This window comes from Bactrocera oleae, chromosome 2, assembly GCF_042242935.1.
Source record: "Bactrocera oleae isolate idBacOlea1 chromosome 2, idBacOlea1, whole genome shotgun sequence".
NCBI lineage: Eukaryota > Metazoa > Arthropoda > Insecta > Diptera > Tephritidae > Bactrocera > Bactrocera oleae.
In genome coordinates this window covers 4317370-4337575 of record NC_091536.1, presented here as the reverse complement: position 1 = coordinate 4337575, position 20206 = coordinate 4317370, and the positions used below count along the sequence as shown (strand labels likewise).

Sequence of the window (20206 nt, the reverse complement as noted above, 5' to 3'; positions counted from 1 at the left end):
AAAGTGAAACGTTCAAATTGCTAACTCCACATACGGTGCTTATGTATATCTAAATTTCCATTTCCATTTGCATTCACATCTAAAACTCTATTTGCATCTGGATCTCCCTCTCGATTGGGGCACAATATGGGCGCTGGCGAGGTAATTTTATGTGCTGGTGTTGTAAGCTGCCTTATGTACGCCACATATACTCGTCGCATAAAAACTAATTTATTGATGCCTTGTTGCAATCTTTTTAACAGCGACTACATGTTGCTCTTGCCATAATCAGTGCTGTTGTCATTCCCATGCTTGCCTTCCGTCTGCTTGACGAGAATGTTTATTGCACGCATGTGTGTGTGTGTGTGCAGTAACTGTGGCTTGCGGCTGTTGCTGTTATTAACCGCCAACCAGCCAGTTAACTCAACTGCTTTCGTACTCGCAGCTAGATACCGTTACTGGTTTAAGTTTGTTTGTGTGTGATGTGCCAGATGGTGCAACATTGCCACAGGCTCATATTCTAGCAACGCAATGTGGTTGCCAGTAATGGGGGTACTGCGTATAAAAATAACAACAACAAAATAACGATGTAGATGTAAGTAGAGCGCGCATATGCTGGCAAAAGTGTAAATTAAATTGTTTTTTGTTTTTTGTTTATTGTTGAACTTTTTGGCGTTTTTTTTCAATATTTTCTTTTCTTGCTATAAAAATGTTGCGCAAAATAAGTATTTGTACAATCTTATAGAATTTTTCAACAATGAATTTACGATTTTACGTAGTGTGAAGTTTGTAAAATTTGTTTTTCAGCCCTTTAAAGTTTCTACTATATTTTCTTATATTAATATATATTTATTAATATTAATAACATAAAATGTTTGAATTTTCTCTTCAATGAATAAATTTTGATTCTCTACGGCTTTTTGCTAAAGACAATGATGCGGTTTAATTTCTGGATATCTGTGCAAAGGACTGCTGGACGGTTGTTGGTCTAGTGACAGGTCATAACCTACTGTCATCACATGCGAGCCGGATGGGCATAAGTAACGACAATAAATGCATCCTAAAAGAGAGAAAGCTGAATTTCCTTCTATTGTTAAAAACAATATCGAAGAAGATCGGAATAAGTCCATCCGCCATCGCGCCACTTTATGGTGGATTTTGCGAGAGAATATTAGTTTTCGGGCTTACAGAATCTAACTCGTGCAAGAATTGAAGCCACACGATTATTAAGCTAATCGCAGGTTTGGTAAATGGGACCAAAACGAGACGATCAGTAATTTTGGTTGATTGCGTACGTAAATAAACAAAATTGTTGCATTTAGAGTGATGACAATCCAAAAGCCATTGTTGAGATTCCGTTTACATTCGGTAAAAAGCACTATTTTGTGTGCTCTATGCGTAGAAGGAATCTTTGGTCCATATTTCTTCAATTCCGGTCATAATGCTACAGTCAATGGGGAATGCTATAGAGCCTTGATTAATGACTTTTTCGTGCCTGAATATTAATGTAGGCAACCTTTGGTTCTAATAATACGGTACTTTATGCCAACAGCTAACGAAGCAATCAATTTATTGAAGAAAACTTTTGGTTAGCGCATCATTTCGCAGCGTGGGACTGTGGTGTGGCCTCCAATATCGTGTGATTTAACACCGCTGGACTTTGTTTTGTGAAGTTATGTGAAGTCGTTTGTCCACGCAGATAAGCCCGAGACGATTGAGACAAGAGAATATTTGACGCGTTATTGCTGACGTACGGACCAATTGCTCCAAAAAGTGGTAGAAAATTGGGCCTCTCGTTTGGAAGTTATTGCAGCCAGCCGCGGCAGTAGCTTTAATAAAGCCAAATTCTTGACCATAACACTAAATTATGTACATGTCTAAAAAATCCCATAGGATCTAAAATTTTGGTTAAAAGTATAAATATTTTTTACAACAATTTTCGAGGTCATATCATCCATAATAAATGTACGATCTTAATAATAAACCGTTAATAATAACAACACATTTTAATAGGTTTCTAATTGCTATAGACATATTATACCACTGTATCCTATTCCTAACCTACTTCTTGGTGGCTAGTTCGCTTGTTGCTGTTGTTTTTCGCCTTAAAACACTACGCAAAAAGGCCGCTACTTTCAATTTAGCCACATTCATTTCCACCGAATCGGCGAAGTTTATGGAATCCAAATCAGCGGTGTGTGAATAGCCTGTGATGAAGACGACGAACGAGAGAAGAGCGGATGAGAAAAAGCAAATGAAGCAATAACAATTAATAAAACGACAACAAAGAGGATACTAATTAGCAAACTAAACGCAGAAATTTCGGTGATTCTGCATAATTATTAAATGTAAACTAGCCCACCGGCAAGCTGAAGCGCTCATAAAAGGCAACAGATAAGAATTATTACCATTTGCGCCTTAAAATATGTTATTACCGTAGCGAAATTTTACATTTCCCGACGACATAATGAACAACAGGTCTGTTGGCCTTTTAACTACCTAGCGGCTGGTTGAATGAATGGCTGACGCTCGACTCACCTGCTATATTAATGACATTTTCGCCCCATTGCAGACTAACAGCACGCCAGGGATCGAGCTCGCCGTGAGTGAAGATGACACGGTGCTGTAGTGCCGCGGCAGCGTTGAGACCACCAAAATGACTATTTGTTTGCTGAATGCTGGTGGAGGTGTCAATGTCAATGTACGTTGCAGTATCGGCACTTTGGTCGAAGGCATCGTCACAAAGTTGTTGAAAATAATTGAGTGGCACTTGACTGCCAAAAGAATGCTGCAGCTGGGTTGTCGCTTCATGGCGACGCGCAGCTGTCACCTGCCGGATGGCCGTTGGCTGTTTGTTAGTCGTAGTCGTGAACCAACCGAATTCGTGGCAACTCTGGTAAAACCAAGGACGTGCTGCAAGCGAAAGGAAATTAATTTAAATATTAATTATGTTTCGCAACTGCTGCTGTTAGCGATGCAGTGGCGGCTTGTATTGTCTCGCCAGTTGGTGTACTCACTACCACTCAGCTGGTCGGTTAGATCTGCAAATATAGACTTCATGCCCTCATACGACAAATCGATGCACCAGTCTTCGGCGTGCGCTTGCTTCGCGAACTCGGGCCAAAATATGCGTCTCAAAAATTCCATGAAGCCCGTCAAGTCGTCTTTATTTGTGTTAGCTATGAGCGGCGTACAAATTTCGGCAACGATTTGGTCGCTTTAAACATTTAAGAAAATAAAACTTTGAGTGGAAATTACCTCTCAGATAGCAGCTGATTTAATACTAACTCATACAGTTGGGCGAATGTAGCAAAATAATTGCCCAAGCCATTGAAGAATGCAGCGCGGTCCAGTTGGTTTGTAGCCTCGAAATTTTTACATATGCGCAGGGCATTTTGCAGTTGAGCGGCTTTTGAGGACTCCAGTAGCGCTGCAATATCCTCAAGACCGCTTTCAAGCAGTTCGGAACACTCAGAACCACCACGTAGCTGAATAACCTTCCCGACTTGCTGCATGTATTCTGAAAATAATGAAAATATTTACACTAGATAGAATCAAATGGCGTAGTTTACAATGGAGCCTTTAATCCAACTGACGGTGAAGTAGAAAGTATTCCATAAAGAGCATCAGTTGTAATAGTGTGAATTGATCTCTGTGTGTTCAACTGCCCAAAAGTCACAAAACTAAAGAATTGATGGTGAATCCTTTGCAGAACTATTCGAAGATCTACAACAAACAAATATTTTACTCACCAAAGAAATCCAATTTAGCCACTAATGGTGCACTCGAAGCCCAACCAGCATCCATAAAATCTGGATATAGCTTAGCGAACCAAGCAACGAGACTCCCGGAGTAAGAAGCGCCCGTTAGTATGATTTTTGAGTTGGACAAGTCGTCTTCATTGCTTTTTAGGTAGCGAATGAAATGAGCTAAGTCCGCTAGAGCTTGACGAGCACTTAAGTATTTTAAGTTCTTCACACTGGCATCACTATTAAGAATAATTGTTATAATCATTATTTTTTACTTATCATAGTCGCATCTTACTCCGTAGGCCAGCTTAGCCCATAGTACCGATGTTCCACATAATAAAGCATACCGTTATGTTGCCTTGCTATATCGTGCATATGGCCTGTCAAAAGGAAAGCTGGCGAAATCTCCCACTCTCCCCCAACAAATATGAAAATTGGGCCATGTGGCTGGAAGTAGCGTTCGTTGCGCAAATAACGCTGAAACCATAGTGGAGAAAGTTTCGGTTAGTTCATATACATATGTGTGTATTGTATAAAAAATGGAAGTGATTTTATTAAAAAATTATCGGATTTTTGTATAGTGCACAATTTTTTGTGGCAAGTTCTTTATTTTGCTGTGTCCTCATCCGCAAGTAACGCATATGAGCCCATTTAGTTTTTGCCTAACCTAATTTTTTCAATTCAAATCGAAAATGAATACTCCTTTTAAATTAATTTTTACGTTTCTATAATTTCTATGAACTGATATATCCATTTTTACCTTTCTCTTAGAATCAGTTTAAGTTTTATGTTGCAACCAATGAAAATGCAACTTCACTTTTTCTCATTGTATTAGTTGTTCTCTTAGTCTCGCCAGGCGATCTTAATTACATTTCGATCACTAGGAGTATGTTCATTGATAAGAAGCGCCGAATTACTAGACATGAGACGACATGAGGACGTATCAGGAACTAAATTCAATTATTTCCATCTTCAATAGCAAGTATTTATGGTAAAATAAAATTTAATCTCGAGAAGTTCTCTATTTTTACAATAGTAAAGACACTTCAGACCCTGTCACTAGTCAGCAGGTGTATATGATGGTAAAAAACTTGAGTTGAGAGATTTTTTGAGGGGTTTGAATATTTTCAAATAAGCACCTGGAAATGTAGCTTTTGTGCGCATCAAAATTTTAGCTAGGCCGAAGTCTCTTTTTATGAGTACGATCGTGCCAGAAACACAACCTTATTTTAAAAAGATTGTGAGTATTGACCGAATCACTTGTTTAAATATAATTCTGGAAATGCGGCCGCCAGAATCACATTGGATTAATTACTTTAAATTTAATAAATTCAGAAATGCAATTAAATATATAAGCGGAAAATATACCGTTACAAGAGAAGTGTTTAAGCTTACCATTAACCATGTTTTGTTATTCGCTATATCGAATTGATCCAGCTTCTGCTCCATCCACAACTCTTGCACCAAATCTTTGTGCAACACACTCTTTGCATGCTTTAAAGGTGGCTCTCGCTGCAGTAATTGTAAATCCTTTCCATACGGATTGATCCGTTGTTGCACAACCTCCCCTCTCACCACAAACTCAGTGGTTACCGTTACGTCTGCCCACATACTTTGGCAAACTATCACCGCCACAATGCGCATCAACATTTGCGTGTGAATGTCTAAAATTCTATAAACTGCTGTCATGTTTTCGAGTGTTTCACCTGTGACGGTTCACTGACATTTGCGGCCGTTATTGTGACAGCACAGACCTATTTATGTCCACATTGTCATATGGGATATGTTTCATTTACAGCAATTCACAGCGTGAAATGCGTTTTTCATAACATACACTGTAGTTTACTGTTATGAGGTTATATATAAGCATATATACTATATAAATATTATATGAATACATATGTGACACTATGTAGTATTTGCATATGCGTAGGAGATTTGGCATGCATGTGGTCTGTGTGATAACTCTCAACCCGCTTTTATCGTCCCGCATGTCTTTCGACAATTTATTAATTCACCATTGCATATAAAACATAAGTATATGTGTGTGTTAATATGCTATGTATTATAGATATATAATTAAACAAGGCCTTGTGCGCAATGCCATTAATAATTATAATTATTACCCATGGAAATTGCTGTTGTTGTATGAATTTGATAGTGGGCTGCATGCAAACATGTTTAAATATAGATCAAGTTCAAGTTTAAAACTTAAGTACAGTTATTGCAATTTGTGGGTTGTACATAAAGACTGTCTATGGTTGTAAATAGGCCAAAAAGTTTGAAATTCACTGGAAACACCACGAAATTAAAGTAAGTTTGCTTACAAATTTAGGTCTTCTAATAAATGTTCTGTCTTAGTTTCCTGTTCTATTTACTTGTGCCAGTCAAAAGATTGACTGTTTTAAGAAGAACTTTAGAGCCGTTATGAGTTTGAAGAACAACTGAATCACAGATATTGCCGAAATGTTATCGAACTTTAAAAGCCGTAATAATCTGTTCCGGTAATTAAATATTTTAGTCATCTCTAACACGCCTTTTCTCTGATCTGTGCGGGATCTTCTCTCTTAGTACAAGATGGTGAAAGAGACACTTCACTACGCTTATGCGATTTACACAAGTTGTTTGTTCGATTCGCCACTCTTGAAGGCTTGACTTATCGAATACAGCAATAAAATTCAAGGTTTGCTGAGATTTTTCCAAAATTTTAAGGAGCTTGTTCGGTTATAAACTCTTATATGCGATGAAAAAGCAGATTATGTCAATAATATATTTTTAACAGGTGAGGTTAAGATGTGAAGCTAAATATTTATCGAGTGATGATAATACTTTAATAACCAAAGGAGTTATTATAAAACTGCACAGTTTAGCTTATATTGAGATCCTGGGATACGAAGTGGCTTGTTGAGCATCTTTTATGTTCGTGTGAAAAAACCTTTTGCAAACAAATAGCTGCCAACACACACTAATTGACATACTCTCCTTTTTATACCCTGAACAGGGTATATTAAGTTTGCTACGAAGTTTGTAACACCCAGAAGGAAACGGCGGAGACCCTATAAAATATATATATAAATGATCAGCAGGATGAGATGAGTTGATATAACCATGTCCGTCTGTCTGTAAATAATCGAACTAGTCCCACAGTTTTTAAGCTATCGATCTGAAATTTTGGAATCGGAACGGTCGATATCGGACCACTATAGCATATAGCTGCCATACAAACTGAACGATCGGAGTAAAGTGCTTGCATGGAAAACTTCTTTATTTGACGAGGTATCTTCACGAACTTAGATCGGAAACATGTTATTGTAAGGAGCCTTTGTATCTGTGAAGGATATTATAGTTGTAGCTTCGGGGCAACCGAATTTAACGTCGTTTCTTGTTTTGATTTTCTTGATATTGCTTTTAATTTGTAGTGTCAAAATCAGTGTGATAAAAAAATATGTGATAAACAGATGGCCCTAAATCAGAGTCGCACAGGGAGATTTCAAGTAGATCAGATTCAAATCACCTCGGTGACGAGATTAACAAGTGTCATTTTTGTATGACGAAATCTTGCTAAATATAGTAGATTAGTGTTAAATTCTATTCAACACCTAAATCTTGTGATTAAGTGTCGTTCGGAATATGGTATAGAATAACTTTCATTATTTTAATTCGTGGTTAAGTGTCGGTTCTACTCAATCATAGAAACCCCGAAAATGATTCGTTCAAATATAGTTTTACTGTAATGTATATATATAAAATCGATTCCAAACTTCAGGTATATAGTAGAGCAATACCGTTGTAAAATAATGTTTGTTTCTTACGGGGGCTTTTTGAAGCGAGCCTGACGCAGAAATATGTACAAGAATAAGGTTGCTAGAGGCTTCTCCTGAAAAACGTCACAACGGCTAATATATTTTATGAGAAGCTGTTTTTCTGACAAAAGGACACTCAAGAATAGGGCATTGCCTGTTGAAAATATATAATTTTTGTGTTGTTGGCAAGTTGTTATGGAATCTAGGTTTCCCAAAGAGATAAGACTCGATTCTAGCAATAGTAGTATGAGTTTGAAAGAGAGTACAGTCTGTATATTATAAATATCTCACTATACATACCAATCATGGTGTATAAAATTGATACAATATAAAATACTCGGGCCTTAAGGACTTCCATAACTTGGAGATCTTCAGTGGTTAAAATGTATGAAATTTGTAACTTTCTATCAAGAATATGCAATATCGTCATTTACTTACAACAAAATTTCATTCCTCCAACTCAGAGAGTATTCTCGAAATAAATAAAATACTTCATTCCAAAAAAATAAAACCTGAGTCGAAATCATTACACTCCACGCACACCAACAACTGCCGTTAGCGCCTACGACTTGCCATTTCTTTCAGTTATATTTATATGGTTCTTTCGCTACACACACCCATTCATATATATGTATACATTGCAGATCCACATACAACATATGTGTGAGTTGGAAATGCGCGGGCGGAAATACGCTCAGTGGCGAATCAGAGTAGCCGCCACAACACAATGCGTGTGGGCGGCTGAGAAGGGGTGGCGTAAGTTTCTATGCAACTGGTTGCCTGCATACACACATACGTTCTTATGTATGTATGGGTACATGCGTGTTGGTGCCATGCACAGTTAGCTTAATGTCGTGTTCATTTGCGTAAATACCGTTAGCGTGTGGGTGCTTGTTATTTGTTGCCGCCAGATGTGTTGGTTTACAGGCTTAACTTATGCTCAGCTCCCTGTCAATTGGTTACTGAATGCCACAGTGGTTGTCGCAATAATTTTTTTTCTCCCACTAATTTAGAATGCTTTTGTGATGTTGCCTGGTTTGTGGCATTTGGAATTTGCCATTACCGTCATTTCTATGGTGGGTATTTAGTTTTTATTGCAGAGTACCTACTGTTCAGTGTTAAATGGCAAAATTTGCATAAATTTTCCGCAATACGCTTTGTGTGGAAAGTGGTTTAGATCAAGCTTAGTCACAGAGACTATGGCATTTTGTAGGTCTAAAATAAGCGTATTAAAGCTTAAAATTTTTTTAAACCATTTATTATTGAAAATGCTTAAAGTGTTACAATCCTTGTATAACATGGTCGTACCTTTGTAGAACTAGAAACCTATTTATTATAAAGTCTTAAAGATTCTTTTCGAACAATTTTAAGCTCACTTGTGTCCCGTTGTGTCGTTTCTCGCTTACACAGCCTTTTTAAATAACCTCCTTGTATTTTAAATAATCTACATGTAATATTATATTATATATTAAAAAAAAATATTGAGTCACTATATATATATATATATTTAATGTGTTTGGAATAATTTTTTTGAACAATTTTTTTAAATTTCAAAATCTAATTCGAAAATTAATAAAAATTATTTAACATCGAAAATATTTCGCTAGGTGCACCTTAAGGTTTTTCTTTAAACCTGGTAATCATTATTGGGCTACTATAGATATAAGTTAATGTGCACAATATAACGATAATGATTTTACATAGGATTTCCTTATCCTCTATGAAAATATTAGGTTTGAAAAAAAAATAAAAGTTTGAAAATGTTGCGTCAGAATCTATTCCAACGAATAATCGAAAATAATAAACGATGCTAAGAAATTAGGTAAAGCTATAATAATAACAAGAGTTTGATTTGAAACTCTTAGTTTGTTTTGCAGCTATATTCTATAATAGTCCGATTTCTTTGAAAATTGTACCGTTGACTAAGACAATAATCCGTTCCAAAATTTCGGAAAGATCTTATGGAACTTCTTGTGGAAAAAAGGACATGTGCTAAATTTCAGATCGATATCTCAAAAACCGAGGGACTAGTTCGCGTATATATATGGTAGACAGACGGAGAGACGGACATGGCTAAATCGGCTCAGCTCATCATGCTGGTCATTTATATACATAAGTGTCAAACTAGAGGGAATACAAAGGTGAAAATATTGAATTTTAAAAAATATACCTATAAGATAATACATTTTGCTAATCTTAATAGAACTGAGAAATTTCGAAAATTGATTATTTATGTTTGACTTTCCACATAATCGTACTTTTGAAACCGATATATATGAAAAATGTACAAAACGAGGTTCCAAAATCTGGGGATTAGGAATATCTTTGAAAATAAATAATATGAGAATTTTAAATAATTCAAAAAGTGAAGTCAATTTAGTTTTAAAACTATTTCAATACTCACAAAAATGTCTACATTATGATGAATAATTTGCGTTGGCTTTAAAAATCGTTCATTACCATCGTCACCGAATCAGTACTGTTGTACTCACAAACTGAAGATTATAAGTCAAAAATATTGCAAAACCGTACAGGGAGAGAGAGAGAGAGAGGGCGAAATAAGTGAGAGAGGCAATTGTAAGTAAGGATATGAGACTGCTTTCTATAGGCGATGTTTTTAACTCTGTCATACTCTGTAATAATGATTTTTAAGTGTTGCCACATGAAATTTATTTATAATATATAATTTAGAACTTTGAGTTCCTTCACCCCTCACCTTTTCCAAAGTATGTGTTGCTATTATCCTACAAAAAGGCTTTCACAAATTGCAAGTCTCTAACCAAAGTTGCCGCTGTTATAGCCGGTAGACATGATGACACCTACAAGTATATCATATTATTGAGAGCATTCATAATTCTATACGCCGATTTGCAAATGCCGTCGCACGTTCGGTGAGTGGGCCCAAAACAAGATGGCCACCGATCCCGATTTTTACAAGAAATTTTTTTTAGCGATGAAGTTCACTTTTGGTTGAATGGGTATGTTAATAAACAAAATTGTCGCATTTGGAGTGAGTTCGCGAATCCTTGTTGAGATGCCGTTTACATCCTCAAAAAGTCACTGTTTTGTGTGCTCTAAAGGCAGCAAGAATCATTGATCCACATTTCTTCAAAAATGAAGCTGTTCATAATATTACAGTCAATGGGGTATGCTATAGAGCTATTATTAAAGATTTTTTCGTGCCTGAGTTGGAAGATGTTGATGTGGACGACCTATAGTTCCAACAAGGTGGCGCTACATGCCATACAGCTAACGAAAAAATCAATTTATTGAAGAAAGCTTTTGGAAAACTTCCAGTAGAGTGTTTCTTCAAATATTCATGTAGCTTTATTAAAAAGCTAATCTAAATTTAAGATATCAATAAATGTATTATAAATCAAAGATATAAATACATCTTTTTATGGATAGTTTAAGAACAATACTCTTTAAATCGTTGGTACTTTTTTACTTATTTAGTAACACCTGGATTCCTTTTCGGAATGAATTATAGCCGATCTCTAAGGATTAGTCTCTTGTTTTGCTACTGTTGTTCAGAAAGTGCTCTGATACCTCATTGAATTCTTGACTCTCTACATTATAAGAGAGATAAAGACGATGCATAAAATCGGGTTCACATATTTGAAGACCTAGCACTCTTCTTAGCTACTAGTTAACCGTAAAGAATTTTCTGTTTTAGAGATTATTCTCCTTAGTATCCACGACGTTCACTAGATGTCATATAAGATGATCTGGTACACTAAAAATATATTATTGTCTTATGATTCCTTAAGACTTTGGTCAGTCTAAGAAGATTCTTTTATCTGCGCCGTCTTTGTACCTTCCTTAGTACAAGGAGTTTTTATTTTCTCTAGGAAGATATCAAGTCTTCTCCAGTGGTTCCTTTACTGTAATATTGTTTGATTTTAAGCTCTTTTTTATCAAGCAATGGCTCTATTTAAGTTGCTTATAAGTTGATATGGCAACATTTTCACAGCTACTCTCTTATTAGTCCCTCTCCAATGTCTTAAGTGCAACGCTACATACACTCTCTCGTGCAGCCACCTGCTACTTCGTGTACGAGCCGTACCAGCCGTCGAATTTTTATACATTATTCAGTTAGTATATTAAGGATAGCGAAAAGCTTCCAACGAATCAGTCGAGTTTGAAACTTACACTCAGGTGGAGTTGCGATTACGAGTTGTTGGCTCGTACTCAAACGTACAGTAGTTGCTTGTGTAGTGTAGTTTCTTTGCTAGTAAAGAAATAACTTAAATATTTTACAGTTATACAAAATTACATATTTACACACACAAATACATACATATTTTTAAAGTAGTAGCAGTTTAAAATAAACTAACGAAACAGGAAGTTGTTGTTCTTCTTGTTGTTATTGCTATTGTGGTGTTTATGTTTAAGTGTAGTGCTGGACGAGTGGTTTTATGTTTAAATCAAATTAGCCGAATTTTACAGTTACACTTTTAAACGAAAAGAAACAAACAACTTTTTTCTGCCTCTTTCTACTTTGATGTGCTTATGTTTCTTGCCACAAGCTGTACTCGTGGTGGCAGCCGTAAAATGTGTAATAACAAATAAAAGCCAAGAAAGACATAACATACAAAAATAACAAAGAAGCCATTCAAAACAAACAAAATGTGTGCTTGGTTGTAGACAAAGGGGATGGGTATGAATTGCAAGTATGAATAATAATGGTTATCTTAACCGCTTTGAGGTATAGTTCGTTGAAAAGCAGATAAATAAACAGACACAGAAATTACTGTTATACTACTGTTGACGCATACAAACGTGTTGGGGAATGGGAGAGTGACAGGAAAACGTTGGGCATAAAAAATATTGCATGTCCTTTTAAAAGCAAATTGAAGTAAAGTCTCTGGGGAAGCGTCTTGTTGACACTGGCATACAAGTAATGAAAACAAGTAAGAAAGGGATGTGTTCAGACAGTGTTGTCGATTTTTTTCATGGTGAAGGTTTGATAAAAATAATATTAATTTAATATTTGAAAAATGTCTTCTTTTGCATATAATGAAAAAAAAACATAAGTTTCCATTATCTTGCCGAAGTCAGACTGCTTGAAACTCAAAAAAAGCTCTAAAATATTTTAAAGAGTCTTAGATCGCTTTGAAATTGAACAAAATAAGTTCTCTATATATTTTCTTTGATGTGGCTTTTGTGGACTCTGTTAGAAATATGGAACCAAGTCACAGATCGGACATGTTTTCAGCGATATTGACTTATGATCATCGGTTGTTTGTGTGTTAAGATAAACATCTCCGACTTGACAAAACTGCAGAAGCAGAAGAATTTTGCGTTGTTGAACGATGGAAGTGAACAATTTATGCCAGCTCAGCGTGCACGTCCCTGGTGGAATCCCAAGCGTGGTATGAGTCTTCGTCTTGCTATCGCTAATATGAAATATTTTAATTATGAATTTAATGCGCGCTACTTCTATCTAACATATGAGCTGAAAGTTTAGGCAAAACTGTGGCCATGCACCTCTGAAGACAGACTTACTTTCTGACTGTTTTAACTTATGAATACTTGTATTCCCTGCAACATTTATTGTTCTGAATTTTGCTTTATTTCACTTTATAAAATATATATCATCTTAAGCTTAACAATTAACATAACTCTCAATATTTACCCTTACAAGAATGGTTTAGATATGCTCTCTTATTATGATCAGCACATTCTTTTACTATTTGGCCGACAATAGGGCGCAAACGTATGAAAGACTTTTTCATACACATTTCTGTCACTAAAATTAAAAAACCAATAATTAAAGGTACCATCTCCATAGCGCCAACTAGTTAGCGTAGCCATCAAACGAAATCGCTTTCTCATAATTGCATGCCATTAAAGCACCACCAATCATTTAGCGGTTTATTAGCGCTACGCTTATTTGCAACACTGTTTGCTTTTGTTGGCATACTTTTAGTAGCTCGTGTATGGTCCACGCACACTCAGTGCACACATAAATAACAACCGATCAGCTCATAAATTCAGCTGTGCGTTATTGCAAAATGACAGTGGCCCTTAAAAAAGATAGCAAAGTGTTCTGTTTGACCGCCTGGAAGGCAGTTTAATAAATCATTGCCTACTTTTTGGCGCGCTACCAAATAAATCTTCAGCTACGCACGTAGTTTAACAATCTAATTTGATTGTTTTCTGATGGTATGAACATTTGTAATTCTATGCATTTTAGTGGTCACAGTTTAAAGAAATGTAATGTGCGTTTAGTGACATTTTACTGCGTTCAAAAGATAGCGTGGAAGAAAATATAAATGTCATTCTTATATAATGAAAAATTAAAATTGGAATTTGGTTGAAAAATACGGTGTTCAATTTGTAGCGATTAATGCGATCATTATACTGCTCGTGGATCTAAAAAGTTTCGGGATAGCACTTGTCATTTTGAATTAAAATCTGATTTTAAAAATGTCATTTAATCTTCTCCAAATAACTTATGTCTGCAGTATTAGAAAAGTGTGTGAGAATTCGATTAAATGTGATATAGAGTATGCCTTAATAATGTTATGGTGTTCAAAAATGTATGCAAAGTTTGCCTACTACTACTCAAAATCATGTCCATCATGTATGTAAAATATTTTAATTGTACAAGATATCTTTACGAAATTTTACATGGTTTATTGTCCAAGTAAACTCTTAAATCTTCGAATATATTGTTCAGATTGGACCATTAAAGTATATAGTTGGTATACAAACTGACCAATCAAAATAAAATTATTTTATGGAACTTTTTTTTATTTGTGAAAGGTGCATACTTCGATTAAATATCAGTTAACTTTTTTTCTTGTTAATCATTTAATTTTTTCAGTTATAAATAAGTAATTTTAAAGTAAAAAAATCTTTTAGCTTTATCGTGTTTGCTTCATATTGTATTGATTGGCAAAAAGGTAGCTACGTAATATTAACCACCCTACCAATTTTTCGCATTCTGGTGGCTCAGTAAATTTGATTTTATGATGGTAATGTTAGGACTATATGACATTGGAGTAGTTACATTAAAGGGTTGGATGGGTTTCGTCGGGTAAAAAAGAACTATTTTCAATATGTTTTTTCTGTATAAAAAACTTTTTATTTAATTCAAACTTTTTTCTGTCCTAAAGATACACATTTAAAGAATAATTTCTGAGATTTTCCATAAAAAAAATTAAAACTCCGCCATTATAACGTCATTTCCGGTGACCCTTCGAAAAAAAAGGTGCGCCACCGTTGTCAGCATAACTCCTGACAGGATCATCTAACATGAAAAAAAAATATGTGTTTTAGTTAAGACCATAAACTCGTGCTTAAATGAAGTAAAAAAAGGTAAAAGTGGAATTTAGGCAGACATTTTTCCAACAAAATGAAAATTTCGGTAAAATTTGCTCGACATTTCTTTTTTTAAAATAGTTGTAATATAATATTATGTTAATAAAAATAAACAAAAATAATTGTAATAATATCTCAAACACCTGTATAAAATTTCATCAAGATCGGTTTGAGTAGTTTTCGAGAACTTTTGACAACCGACTTTATAAACAAAGTTCCGAGAAAAACCCGTGTAAAGTTTGAAGTGACCATATAGCTGACCTCGAGCGCAATATTTCTCAAAGCTGTATCTCCAAAACTATTATTATTATTAATATTAACTTGAAAATTTATGATAATAAAGACAAAAACCATGTTTCTGGTTCTAAGGTTATAAGAAGCTTTGCCGCTTGTTTATTATCGTTTCAACCGCTGTCTATTGCTTGTTCTGAAATGAAAGGATTGCCTAAGCTAGACTTTAAACGTGAGTTACTTATATTACTATTCCTACAGTCCTACTTTATATTAATTTTGAAGCCTTAAAAGCAAGTGGCAGTCAGTGTTGATTACTATACCAGCCGCCTCTTTGAATTCTAACTATTCTGTTTTCTCATTTCCTGGAACCCACAAAAGCCCTGAAAGCATTGGTTATGCTACTCTTAGAAGATCCCGAAGAGTATTTTTATATTTTAACTTTGGCTAGAACTAAAGTTTCTTGAGCCTTTGTTGGTAAGTCCTGTAAATTCTTCCAAGAAGCCATCACAAGTCAGCTCTTTATATCAATAAAAAGTCAATAAAACTCTTTAGGACTTTATAGGTCCTTTCAAGCGAAATTAAACAAATCAAAAACATTTGAGAGCTGCAGAGCGCGGTCTCAGCCAATTTCCATATATATACACAACGCTGTTCAATTTAATTCATTTGATTGAGACACTCATAACATTTACGCCACTGGACTTATTCAGGACCTCATTTGACTGACGCAGCACAAAAATTTTTGGAAATTCACACACACGACACACGTTCCAGGGATTCTTAAATCATCTGAAGCTGTGCTTTTGTCGCGTCCTCGATACATCTGTTGTTGTTGTTGTGCTATTTAGCATTTAAGGGTCGCTTTGGTGTTTGTTAAGAATTTTGATTTGCCATTTTGTACGACCTCCGTCTGTCGTCGTATCGCTTAAATTGCAAATTTTGTATTTTCAATGTTTAACGTAAACTGGTGTACCGCTACAAATAGCACAGTGTAACGCGTCTTACAAGTATATGTGGCGAAGTTGTGCAAAAATTATGCTTGTGGCATTTGTGGTTTTCTCTTTGTGCTTTCTGCTTTGAAGCTATTATTTTACAGCCTTTTCTGAGTGTGTGTGTGTGCGTGTATGACTTCATTTCCGCTTAAGTCTATGGCGTGTGAATTTATGGGTTTTGAGTTGTCCTTGATGTGGCGTCGGCAAGCTTTTCTATTTCTCCCGCCACTCACACACACACAGGTTCGATTCGACTGCAACTGTTGCTATGTGAACTTTCGTGGCCCTTTTGTTTGTTCACCTGCGCTCTATCTCAACTCGACATAACTCATTTGAATTTCAAAATTCTATTTTACTGTTTACACTGTGTATTGCTTTCTTTGTTGTGGTTTTGTTATGTTATTGTTCTGTTTGCCGTCGGCTCAGTTGCGGTTTTCATTTCCATTTTGATTTTTGATTTCGTTTACTTTAAGGCGAGTACTGCCAATAGTCGCTGATAGTGCGCGCTGTAATGGTATCTGTTTCTATTTCCATCTCTATTTTGTGTTATTCTGTTTTTTTTTTTGTTTTCGTAGCCCTATTTGTTGTTGTTGAACATTTGCATTTTTGAAAATAACTCATGGCATTAAAAATGCTGCTGAGGTGTTAAGTTTATGTGGATTTACCGTTACGTCTTTGCTCTGTTGAAAATCTGCCGCTCTCTAATTTATGTACTCTAGCTCTAGTATTGATGTTCCAACTCGCATTATTATACAATTTTGTGCTGAGTGAGCGCGAATTAATAAAATTAAAATAATAATGCTTAAGGCATTTGGAAATTTTTAGGAAGTTTTTCAAAGTTTTGATTCATGCAAATAACGAATTAATTCTTATCTTTATTAAGATGATTATTTGCTTAATTATGACTCTTGTGCTCAAATAAAATTAATCAATTGATATTTCTTTGCTGATGACCGAACCTATATTATTTTTAAATTTAAGTTTTTTTTTCGAAAACCTGGATATTCTATATTTAATCACAAAGTACGTTGCCTGGTTGAAGAGGAAAACACTTGTGCCCGGTAAGGAACCCCTTCAAAGCCCCAGTTAAATTTTCTTACATCCCAACAATTTCAAGTCTATATCATGGATCATAAGACTCTCACAAATCGACAAAGCGCTTTGAGCTTATCAAAACTGTGTAGTTTCGGCTATGTCTTCTGGTTCGCCGAAAGTACGAATGCCTAGATGTTTAAACCTCAGTTGGAGAATGATGGTGCAGATGCCTGGATGTTTCCACCTCACACTTCTCCTGTAAACAAATACAAAGGTTCCTTACAACAACTTGATTCCGATCATTCAATTTGTATGACCGCTATATGCTATATGGTCCGATATCGGCCGTTCAGACAAATGAGCAGCTTCTTAGTGAGAAAAGGACAGGTGCAAAACTTCAGATCGATAGCTTAAAAACTGAGAAACTAGTTTGTATATATACAGACAGACGGACATGACTAAATCAACTCAGTTTATCATGCTGATCATTTATTTATATTTTATGTGGTCTCCAACGTTTCCTTCTGGGTGTTACAAACTTCGTGGCAAACTTAATATACCCTATTCAGGGTATAAAAAGAACAGACGAAACTATTGTAATCTCTATATGAAACATATTTGTATTCCTCCAAGGCTTGCTGACTATCAATAAATGCCTTGTTCTCTACCGGTTCTGCTTTATATTGTTAGGTTTTTCCTTGTCACCATAGAAATTAATTGCATTTCCCTTACTCTTTCGTTTTTTTTTTGGTTTTTACCTCAACCGGATGTATTCCTAATTGAGCAGGGTGTCCTTATTTTGTGTGTGTCCTTGTGTTTGCTCGTAAATTTATTCGCTTTATTTAACCTGGCTGCCAATTAATATAATAAACAAATATCTAGTGAAAGCACCTCATTTTAGCTAGCCTTCAATGCGTAAACATACTTATTTATGTAATATATAATATATAATATGTTTTAGGGTGTGTTAAAGAAATCTACTATTTTTTTCACTTTATACTCTGAATTGGTTGTTAGATACCGTAAGGAGAGTATATAATTTTTTCAATTAGAGGTATGAATTTTTTTTTCAAATAATAAGGAATAAATTTGAAACGGAAAAGCGGAGGAACTCTCTATTAATATAAAGAGCTCATATTTGGAGAGAATTCGTTTTTGGGTGTCTACCAATTAATTTTTCAGAGTATAAAGTGAAAAAAATAATCGGTGTTTTGACCCACCCTACTATGTATACATGTCGTAGTTTGTTTGTTGTTACCTTATATCAATATCTTTGTTTGTGTGCATATTTTCTAATTACTTTCTCTTGAGGCAAAACGAAGAAAAATTAAGAGAGAAATCGCTACTATTTCTACAGAGCCTAATTAATCCTCAAGCAAAGGCGTAAAACAGACTGCTTCACAGTTGATGAAAATTGGAGACTAGTTAACATGTTTTTTTGTCAATCTGTATCTTGACTTTTTGTAGTGATTTTCTTATCAGGTTATACATATTTTGTAATATTAGTTTAGACAACTAAAAATAATAATAATTTAAATGTGCATTTTAGATATAATTTCTAAGTGTTCGTACACAACTTAATCTTTAAAAAGGCCTGTACTCTCTTGACGATAGCATCGCTTTACTTTTGTACGACACAATTCGACCGTTCCTCGTGAAAGTGAGTATTTTGGATAAACGATTGATATTTTTCCATTTCAAAACTCTGTTTGATGACATATATATTCTAAACTCTATCTCCGTTTGGTTTATTGACTTCGGCCAAATGTTTTTATAATGAATAAAATTAATAAAAAAAAATGACGAAAGTATTTTTTTGAATAACCACTTTTGGAAAACTTTTTTTCGAAGCTTTGGTTTGTGATGTTGTGAAACAAGAAGTTAAATACTTTTTTTCATATTATATTGTGGTCTAAGCGTGTTTCCGGACCTTACCTAACCTATGATCGAGTTATCGCCGTTTCCATCGCAATATTGGTGGTTCAGTATCCAAGTGTTATTTTCATGACTACATAACAGAATTTATTTCGTGGCAATATATTTTCCGTGCGGAATTTCTGTGAACTTCTTTTTAAATCAATGATGCTTGTATATCCTGTATATTTACTAAAAATTTCATTGAATCAGTCATTCGCACCAGAGTAGACTTTTAGTCAACTAGCCAATTAGTAAACACAAACTTTATACTAAGGCTATCAGTTGAAAGTAAATAAAAGCACAACTGCCTAAAGCAATAAGCTGGCTAACTCATTTAAGTGAGTTTGGTTGTTAGATTAGATGTGCAATGGTGGTGAAATAAAAGGCTTACAGTAAGAAAGATCTAACCGGCTGATTATGTGGCAAAATAAATAAACCAAAAAAACAGCAATACAAAGCTTAAATAGGGTTGCATCGTATGAATTTTTGTTTTTCGGTTTGAAAAGTTTGCTTTAGTTTCCGGCTTTAGAGCCACATGCTCAGCTAAGCTTTATGGGTGCGTATCCTTTTCGGGCATATCTTAATATGTATTCAAAGCATGAAAGGGTCGTGAAAACTTTATGCCCGACTCAGTGTCTAAAGTACAAGTATATCATTCGAAAACACACAAATGCATGCACAAAGGCAACGCGCGCAACGGTTAATGAAAGTGTTCCACAAGTTCAGTTCTAAAAATGATCACGTTTATGGCTTGATATACTTTTCCATACACATGTTTTCGCTTATCTGGTCAGTGGAATACAACTTTTAAATAATTAAAGAGTTTTTTGCTCGTAACAAGTAACGGTACATACAACAACATGTGCATAAACACATGACTAAGTGCAAGGGTACTACTTTAAGCTTATGTTTGTACATATGAATTGCTCCAATGAAGTCAACGCTGCAAAGCAGCAGGAAAAACACAGAATACACATATTCACACACACGCATACATACAATAATTTTTCAACTAGCTAATGTTCGTATGTGTGTGCCTCGGAACATAAATATGTGTTTATTTTCCTTGGTTAGTGGTGGTTTTCATGCTTGGCTCCTAGTTGTTGTTATTACAACATTGCTTTTTAGTAGAAACATTAAATAAATTACTAGATAAAAATATTCACAA

The 20206-nt window shown here is 35.1% G+C and overlaps 2 protein-coding genes across 2 annotated transcripts in view; one reads left to right on the top strand and one right to left on the bottom strand.

The window, feature by feature from the left end:
- Window positions 1–2040: 2040 nt before the first annotated feature.
- Window positions 2041–5417, bottom strand: LOC106621690 (putative serine protease K12H4.7). Its single transcript, XM_036372873.2, has 7 exons — window positions 5124–5417; window positions 4024–4205; window positions 3732–3967; window positions 3268–3499; window positions 2997–3196; window positions 2518–2892; window positions 2041–2186 (listed from the first exon to the last, which is right to left on the bottom strand). The coding sequence occupies exons 1-7, from the start codon at window positions 5415–5417 to the stop codon at window positions 2041–2043; spliced, it is 1665 nt and encodes a 554-aa protein (XP_036228766.2).
- A 6238-nt stretch (window positions 5418–11655) lies between these two features.
- The window catches only part of LOC106620112 (IDLSRF-like peptide), a 107890-nt gene continuing 99339 nt past the window's right edge, over window positions 11656–20206 (top strand). The window contains exon 1 of the mRNA XM_014238508.3: window positions 11656–11765. The gene's annotated coding sequence lies outside the window, so the exon portion shown is untranslated. The remainder of the gene's footprint in view (window positions 11766–20206) is intronic.

Coding starts and splice junctions, on each gene's coding strand:
- LOC106621690 (XM_036372873.2), bottom strand. CDS start 5,417: ATGACAGCAGTTTATAGAATTTTAGACATTCACACGCAAATGTTGATG. Junction 3,968..4,023: donor GGGCTAAGCTGGCCTACGGA/GTAAGATGCGAC, acceptor TATTCTTAATAG/TGATGCCAGTGTGAAGAACT. Junction 3,197..3,267: donor ACATTCGCCCAACTGTATGA/GTTAGTATTAAA, acceptor AAATGTTTAAAG/CGACCAAATCGTTGCCGAAA.